The following is an 8,990-nucleotide window of genomic DNA, read 5'->3' on the forward strand; positions in this document are numbered from 1 at the left end:
GAAACTCCAAGGTGTTCTGTTGTGAAGTTAGCTTAGACCCTGAGCTTTGGACTTGATTGGAAGCTTTTATCAAAACAAACTTTATTTAAAAACACTGTTAGAATATAACAAAAAGAATTAGCATAACTTTTATCAATGAAAAGACTTAAACAGGGCAAAATATAATTCTTAACAGCTAACTATCTCTGTTGTTCCAATTCAGTAGCATCTCCTATAGACATGAATCCCTTCTGTAGAACCAGTTAGCACAGAAACCCAAGCTAGACGTGATGCCGAATTTCCAGCTTTTAAATACTTCTGGACAGAGATCCAGACAGCAGTTTTCAGAGAAGGATATATTCTCAAAACAGCAAAACTTAAGAAAATGAACATATTCTCTGGCAGCTCCCAGTCTCCAGACTTCAGAAGCACTCCTCTCTCTCAATTCAAAACATAGAAAATAGGTGCAAGAATAGGCCATTCAGCCCTTCGAGTCTGCACCACCATTCAATATGATCATGGCTGATCATGCACTTTCAATATCCCACTCCCGCTTTCCTCCAGACCCCTTGATCCCTTTAGCCACAAGGGCCACGTCCAGCTCCCTCTTGAACATATCGAATGAACTGGCCCCAACAGCTTCCTGTGGTAGAGAATTCCACAGGTTCACAACTCTCTGAGTGAAGAAGTTCTTCCTCATCTCGGTCCTGAATTGCTTACCTCATATTCTGAGACTGTGACCCCTAGTTCTGGACTTCCCCAATATTGGGAACATTCTTCCTGCATCCAGCCTGTCCAGTCCCATCAGGATTTTATATGTTTCTATGAGATCCCCTCTCATTCTTCTAAATTCCAGTGAGTACAAGTCCAGTCGATTCAGTCTCTCTTATGTCAGTCCTGCCATTCCAGGAATCAGTGTGGTGAACCATCGCCGGACTCCCTCAATAGCAGGCATGTGCTTCCTCAGACTAGGAGACCAAAACTGCATAGAACTCTCAAGGTGTGGCCTCACCAAGGTCCTGTATAACTGCAGCAACTCATCTTTACTAATATACCAAATAGTCTGGCTATGAAGGCCAGCGTGCCATTAGCTTTCCTCACCGCCTGCTGTACCTGCATGCCAGCCTTCAGCAACTGTTCCACCAGGACACCCAGGTCACGTTGCACTTCCCCTTTTCCTAAACAGCCGCCATTCCGATAATCTTTCCTGTTTTTGCCACCAAAGTGGATGATCTCACATTTATCCCCATGTTGCATTTGCCAAGTATTTGCCCACTCAACCAGCCTGTCCGAGGACCCTGCAAAAGTGGCATCAAAACTTTTTATTCCTTCGTGGGATACGGGCGTCACTGGCCAGCCAGCATTTATTGCCCATCCCTAGATGTCCTTGTTCTGAAGGCAGTTGAGAGTCAACCACATTGCTGTGGTTCTGGAGTCACATATAGGCCAGACTGGGTAAGGATGGCAGATTTCCTTCCCTAAAGAACATTAGTGAACCAGATGGGTTTTTCTGACAATGGTTTCATAGCAGTCAGTAGATTCTTAATTCCAGATTTTTTTTTTTATTGAATTAAAATTAAACCATCGGCCATGGTGGGATTTGAACCCAGGTCCCCAGGACATAGCTGAGTTTCTGGATCGATAGTCAAGCGATAATATCACTGGGCCATCGCCTGCCCTTGAATGAATATTGTGTGTAAATCTCACTTCACCCTGTCACATGACCATACATGTCAATCATCCCAATCAAACCCCACTCTGCAAAATCCCAGGGGAACACCAAGAACAACAGAAGATCAATAGTTCAGATTAAGCAATTATACTGTTGCAGTAACAATACAGGCTGCCTGTTGCAGACAGGATGGCTCTGAGTGCAGAGAACTGCTCCAACAGACCCTGCACAAGAACATGACTCAAATACATTTCTTTAAGGCACAGTATCGTCTCACATATTTATGTAGATAATTCCTGCTTGGATATTTGCATGGGCAAAGCCAGTTATAAACGTGATCAGAGGGTGACATGTTTACAGTTGTCAATGTTGCCACATGATGTTTTTTATTTGGTGTTGCAGGAGCTGGCAGAGAAGTTTCTGGAAGGCCAGTTTGCCTTGGAGGTGTTTCTGGAGCAGTACAGTGATCAGCGTAAACTGGCCCACCTCCGGCGCATCCGGATCGAGAAGCTGCAGGAAATACTAAGCCGGGCCCGGCAGCCCGTCACCGCTGCCGCGATGCCCACACCGCCTGAGCTCCTGGACGAGCCCCGGCCCAGCCCGAGCTTGCCCCTGCGGCCCCCACCCCCCATCCCCCGGCCTCCTGACGTCCAGCACCCCTCTGCCGCCTATCCCCAGCCCCTGCACCTGCCCTACAACCCCAACCCGGGCATGGCGGGCATCCCCCAGCAGGTCATGGCCCCCTACCCGCCTGCTGCCCCCGCCCCGCACGTATATGTGCGGCCTGGCCAGACTCCGTACGCTCCTTACCCTGTGCAGGGGCACTTCCCATCTGGCCGGCCTCCTTATCTAGCCTATCCCATGCCCGGTTATAGCTACAGCTCCTCAGGACCTCCCCCTCTCCCAGCCAGGCCTGGGTGCAGACAGCCACAGCCTGGTTACCATATGTCCCAGCCCTACTCGCAGTAAGAGGTACTGGGCCTGTGGCCGTCTGTGCTACTGCCAGTGGCTGTTTCGGAGCGTGTGTGTGTACGTGTATGTAAATATTATACATATTATAGTATTTATTTTGGCTGTTGTATCCCTGGGTTGCAATACAACATTCTGTCCAGCCCACTTGACCCTGGCACTGGGGCCCAGCTCTCTGCCCGAGCGCACTGCCAGTGTTGTCTTCCTTCTCTTGTTATTCCTGCAGGGAGACCCCTTCCTGCTCTCTGGCTGGACCTCTCAAATGCCCCTGGTTCAGTGGGCCTCACAGTCACCCTCCTGAGTCAGAAGGTTACGGGTTTCAAAGCCCAACATCAGAGGTCTGAGCCCTGGGGAATTTCAGATGGGCACTCGCCCGGTGCCAGTACAGTGGGAGCAATGTACTGTCCGAGTGTCAGTGCTGAGGGAGTGCTGCACTGTCAGAGGGTCAGTGCTGAGGGAGTGCTGCACTGTCAGAGGGTCAGTGCTGAGGGAGTGCTGCACTGTCAGAGGATCAGTACTGAGGGAGTGCTGCACTGTCAGAGGGTCAGTACTGAGGGAGTGCTGCACTGTCAGAGGATCAGTACTGAGGGAGTGCTGCACTGTCAGAGGGTCAGTGCTGAGGGAGTGCCGCACTGTCAGAGGGTCAGTACTGAGGGAGTGCCGCAGTGTCAGAGGATCAGTGCTGAGGGAGCGCTGCACTGTCAGAGGGTCAGTACTGAGGGAGTGCCGCAGTGTCAGAGGATCAGTGCTGAGGGAGCGCTGCACTGTCAGAGGGTCAGTACTGAGGGAGTGCTGCACTGTCAGAGGGTCAGTACTGAGGGAGTGCCGCACTGTCAGAGGGTCAGTACTGAGGGAGTGCCGCAGTGTCAGAGGATCAGTGCTGAGGGAGCGCTGCACTGTCAGAGGGGCAGTGCTGAGGGAGTGCTGCACTGTCAGAGGATCAGTACTGAGGGAGTGCTGCACTGTCAGAGGGTCAGTACTGAGGGAGTGCCGCACTGTCAGAGGGTCAGTACTGAGGGAGTGCTGCAGTGTCAGAGGATCAGTAGTGAGGGAGTGTTGCACTGTCAGAGGGTCAGTACTGAGGGAGTGCTGCACTGTCAGAGGGTCAGTACTGAGGGAGTGCCGCACTGTCAGAGGGTCAGTACTGAGGGAGCGCTGCACTGTCAGAGGGTCAGTACTGAGGGAGTGCTGCACTGTCAGAGGGCCAGTGCTGAGGGAGTGCTACACCGAGTGGAAAATGAACCTGCTCTGTCCCTTCATCTGAGCACAGTAAGATCCCACAAACTGCAAGCTGACTGCCACTTTCCAGTATCCGACACGGTGGCACAGTGGTCAGCAGTGCTGCCTCACAGCGCCAGGGACCCGGGTTCAATTCCCGGCCTCGGGTTACTGCACGTTTTCCCTGTGTCTGTGTGGGTTTCCTCCGAGTGCTCCGGTTTCCTCCCACACTCCAAAGATATACAGGTTAAGTGGATTGGCCGTGATAAATTGCCCCTTAGTGTCAGAGGGACTAGCTCGGGTAAATGCATTGGGTTATGGGGATAGGGACTGGGAGGGATTGTTTATTGGTGCAGACTCGATGGGCCGAATGGTTTCCTTCTGCACTGTATGATTCTAAAATAACAGAAGGCATCGCTGTCTGTGAAGCTGTTGGGCATGAAGCGATAGGCGCCACATGAATGCACCTTCTCCTGCTTGTACCAGGCTCACTAGGAAGGAAGCAGTGAGGTTATCCTGGAACACTGCGGTGGGGCAGCCGCATGAGCACAGGGGTGGGATAGATTACCCGTGTTTAAGTGAGGTTCGCCTGCAAGCCGGGTGGAGAAGACTCTGACACAGTATCTTGGCAATGACCCCACTGCCTTGCCAGGGTGTGGATGAGAGAGAGAGAAGGCTGCCGGGGTCACAGTGTGCTCGGATATGGTTATCAGGTCAAGGAAGGTTATCTGCATGGGTATCACTGCAGGGAGAGTTGTCCAGCCCTAAACCCCCCTCCCCCCTCCTCCTGCCTGTGGGGTGGGGTTTGGGACATAACCCTGGTGATACTGCAGCAAGGGATACTGCAGCCGTCAAAGATTATTCGATCTCTTTACCGGGGTTGAAACTGTTTGCCTTTTCCAGCTTCCTATGCAGCATTCACAAGGTGGTGCTGTTTAAACTGAATGTACTAACCATTCACACAAGTGATTATACAGAAAGGTTTGTTATAATTTCAAAATGTCCTGCTTTTCTCTTGCAATGATTACCAGACCGATTTGAATGATTCCAGAGAGGTGTACTTAAAACAAAATGTACAAAAAAATTAAAATCTTTGCCATTGTATTTCCAAATTAAAAGTTTTTGCTTGGCTCATTGCGCATTTGTCAAGTGTTTGTATCGACAAGCGACCCTGTGTTGAAGTAAACTTGGACAGCTTGGGGAACCGGTGGATGCGGTGTTTTTGGATTTCCAGAAGGCGTTTGATAAGGTGCCTCACAAAAGGTTGCTGCAGAAGATTGGGGCACACGGAGTTGGGGGTAGGGTGTTAGCGTGGATTGGGGATTGGCTATCCGACAGGAAGCAGAGAGTTGGAATAAATGGGTGCTTTTCTGGTTGGCAGATGGTAACTAGTGGCGTGCCGCAGGGATCGGTGCTGGGGCCTCAACTGTTTACATCGATGATCTGGAGGAGGGGACTGAGTGGAGGGTAACAAAGTTTGCTGACAACACGAAGATAAGTGGGAAAGTGAATTGCGTGGAGGAAGCGGAAGGTCTGCAGAGAGATTTGAATAGGCTGAGTGAGTGGGCGAGAATCTGGCAGATGGAGTATAACGTTGGCAAATGTGAGGTTATTCACTTTGGAAGAAATAATAGCAAATTGGATTATTATTTAAATGGAAAAAAATTACATCGTGTGACTGTGCAGAGGGACCTGGGGGTCCTTGTGCATGAGTCGCAAAAACTCAGTCTGCAAGTACAACAGGTGATCAAGAAGGCAAATGGGATGTTGGCCTGTATCGCGAGGGGGATAGAATATAAAAGCAGAGAAGTCTTGCTGCATCTGTACAAGGCATTGGTGAGGCCGCAGCTGGAATACTGTGTGCAGTTTTGGTCCCCTTACTTGCGAAAGGATATATTGGCCTTGGAGGGAGTGCAGAGAAGGTTCACCAGGTTGATACCGGAGATGAGGGGTGTAGATTATGAGGAGAGATTGAGCAGATTAGGTTTGTACTCATTGGAGTTTAGAAGGCTGAGGGGTGATCTTATAGAGGCATATAAGATAATGAAGGGGCTGGATAGGGTAGAAGTGGAGAGATTATTTCCACTTGGAAAGGAAACCAGAACTCGAGGGCACAGCCTCAAAATAAAGGGTCAGTTTAGGACAGAGTTCAGGAGGAACTTCTTCTCTCAGAGGGTGGTGAATCTCTGGAATTCTCTGCCCACTGAAGTGGTGGAGGCTACCTCGTTGAGTGTGTTTAAGTCACGGATAGATGGATTTCAGATTGGTAGGGGAATTAGGGGTTATGGGGAGCGGGCGGGTAAGTGGAACTGATTCACTTCAGATCAGCCATGATCTTATTGAATGGCGGGGCAGGCTCGAGGGGCTAGATGGCCTACCCCTGCTCCTATTTCTTATGTTCTTTGTAGCTACAGCACAGGGTTAGATACAGAGTAAAGCTCTCTCTACACTGTCCCCATCAAACTCTCCCAGGACAGGTACAGCACAGGGTTAGATACAGAGTAAAGCTCCCTCTACACTGTCCCCATCAAACACTCCCAGGACAGGGACAGCACAGGGTGAGATACAGAGTAAATCTCCCTCTACACTGTCCCCATCAAACACTCCCAGGACAGGTACAGCACGGGGTTAGATACAGAGTAAAGCTCCCTCTACACTGTCCCCATCAAACACTCCCAGGACAGGTACAGCACGGGGTTAGATACAGAATAAAGTTCCCTCTACACTGTCCCCATCAAACACTCCCAGGACAGGTACAGCACGGGGTTAGATACAGAGTAAAGCTCCCTCTACACTGTCCCCCATCAAACACTCCCAGGACAGGGACAGCACAGGGTTAGATACAGAGTAAAGCTCCCACTACACTGTCCCCATCAAACACTCCCAGGACAGGTATAGCATGGGGTTAAATACAGAGTTAGGCTCCTTCAACACTGTCCCCATCAAATACTCACAGCACGGGGTTAGATTCAGTGTAAAGCTCCTTCTACACTGTCCCCGTCAAACACCCCCAGGACAGGTACAGCATAGGGTTAGATACAGATAAAGCTCCCTCTATACTGTCCCCGTCAAACACTCCTAGGGCAGGTGCAAGCATGGGGTTAGATCTGGAGTAAAGCTCCCTCTACACTAGCCCATCAAACACTCCCAGCACAGCTACAGCACGGGGTTAAATACAGAGTAAAGCTCCTTCTACACTGTCCCCATCAAACAATCCCAGGACAGGTACAGCATGGGGTAGATACAGAGTAAAGCTCCCTCTACACTGTCCCCATCAAACACTCCCAGGACATTACAGCACGGGGTTAGATACAGAGTAAAGCTCCCTCTACACTGTGCCCATCAAACTCTCCCAGGACATATACAGAGTAAAGCTCCCTTTACATTGTCCCTGTCAAACACTCCCAGATGTGGAGATGCCGGCGTTGGACTTGGGTAAACACAGTAAGAAGTCTCATAACACCAGGTTAAAGTCCAACAAGTTTATTTGATAGCACAAGCCACTAGCTTTTGGAGCACTGCATGATGAAGGAGCGTGATGAATAAACCTGTTGGACTTTAACCTGGTGTTATGAGAATTCTTACTGTGTTAACACTCCCAGGACCGGTACAGCACGGGGTTGAGTAAAGCTCCCTCTCCACTGTCCATTTCAAACACTCCCAGGACAGGCACAGATGAGCTAAAGTTTCTACCTAAAAGGCTGACTTGATCTGGTTTTGTGTATAAAGGAACTCAAACCACACCAGATGAAGGATGGGGATTGAATCGTGCTCATAGTTTCCATTTACTCATCGTTACATTTGGCAGGGTGTGAATGATTCAGTTTGCTCCTCAATCCGCAGCCTCAGTGAATCACTATTTCCAAACTCTTTTTATGTTACTTTTTCCTTCCATCTGAAGTGCAGAACGTGCAGTGCCTTCGATGGAATCGTGAATGAATTGACAAAGACCCAACTCCCTTCCCACTGCAGATCCCTGCTCTACGTAAATCGCAAAACACGCACATTGTCATCTATCCTATCCCAAGTCTGGCCTCAGAGAAGCACAGTAAGAAGTCTCACAACACCAGGTTAAAGTCCAACACGTTTATTTGGTAGCAAAAGCCACACAAGCTTTCGGAGCCTTATTCCACATCAGAACAACACTGTGAGTAACAAATAAAATCTTCCTCTGGTCAGAGAATCATAAAATCCTACAGTGTGGAAGGAGGCCATTCGGCCCATAAAGGTTGCACCAACCACAATCCCACCCAGGCCCTATCCCTGTAAACCGACGTATTTACCCTCTAATCCCCCTGAACTAAAGCATAGCCAATCCACCTAACCTGCACGTCATTGGACTGGAGGAGGAAACCCACGCAGACACGGGGAGAATGTGCAGACTCCACGCATACAGTGACCCAAGGCCGGAATTGAACCCGGGTCCCTGGCGCTGTGAAGCAGTCGTGCTAACCACTGCGCCACCGTGCCACCTAACTGTGCCCGCTGTGCCTGCCCCTTTTGACAATGACCTGCAATCTGTATCTCATTGATACTGACCTCCCTGACAGTCAGAACTGTTTCTCATTGTTCGAAGTGACAGGGCTGTGCCTGTTCATGAGTGACCAAAAGCCAGCAAACAGGTGCTGCAAGCAATTGTTAATGATTCATTTATGGGACGTGGGCATCGCTGGGTATGCCAGCAGTAAATGCCCATCTCTAGTTACCCCTTCAGGAGGTGGTGGTGAGCTGCCTTCTTGAGCCGCTGCAGTCCATGTGACGTAGGTACATCTACAGTGCGGTTAGGGAGAGAGGATTTTGACCCAAGACAGTGAAGGAACAGTGGGTATATTTCCAAGTCAGGATGGTGAGGGGCTTGGAGGGGAACCTACAGGTGGTGGTGGTGGTCTATGTATCTGCTTTGTCCTTCTAGATGGTAGCAGTCATAGGCTTGGTGTCTGGGTGAATTTGGAAGGCAAGTGGTACCACAAGAGGATTTGAGTACAGGACTAAAGATGCCTTGCTGCAATTGTACAGAGCCTTGGTGAGACCTCACTTGGAGCTTTGTGCACAGTCTTGGTCCCCTTATCAAAGGAAGGATAGACTTGCTGGAGAATGAGTGCAGCAAAGGTTCACCAGCCTGAACGAGTACGCCACTACAGTAATTGACTTC

The 8,990-nt window shown here is 49.9% G+C and overlaps 1 protein-coding gene across 1 annotated transcript; it reads left to right on the forward strand.

Moving 5' to 3' along the window:
- The first annotated feature begins 1,624 nt into the window (after positions 1–1,624).
- Positions 1,625–4,973, forward strand: LOC144505312 (uncharacterized). The gene has a single exon (XM_078231427.1). The coding sequence runs from the start codon at positions 1,964–1,966 to the stop codon at positions 2,618–2,620; it is 657 nt and encodes a 218-aa protein (XP_078087553.1). The 5' UTR covers positions 1,625–1,963; the 3' UTR covers positions 2,621–4,973.
- Positions 4,974–8,990: the final 4,017 nt, after the last annotated feature.

Source organism: Mustelus asterias, chromosome 16 (assembly GCF_964213995.1).
Source record: "Mustelus asterias chromosome 16, sMusAst1.hap1.1, whole genome shotgun sequence".
Classification (NCBI taxonomy): domain Eukaryota; kingdom Metazoa; phylum Chordata; class Chondrichthyes; order Carcharhiniformes; family Triakidae; genus Mustelus; species Mustelus asterias.

Coding starts and splice junctions, on each gene's coding strand:
- LOC144505312 (XM_078231427.1), top strand. CDS start 1,964: ATGGGCAAAGCCAGTTATAAACGTGATCAGAGGGTGACATGTTTACAG.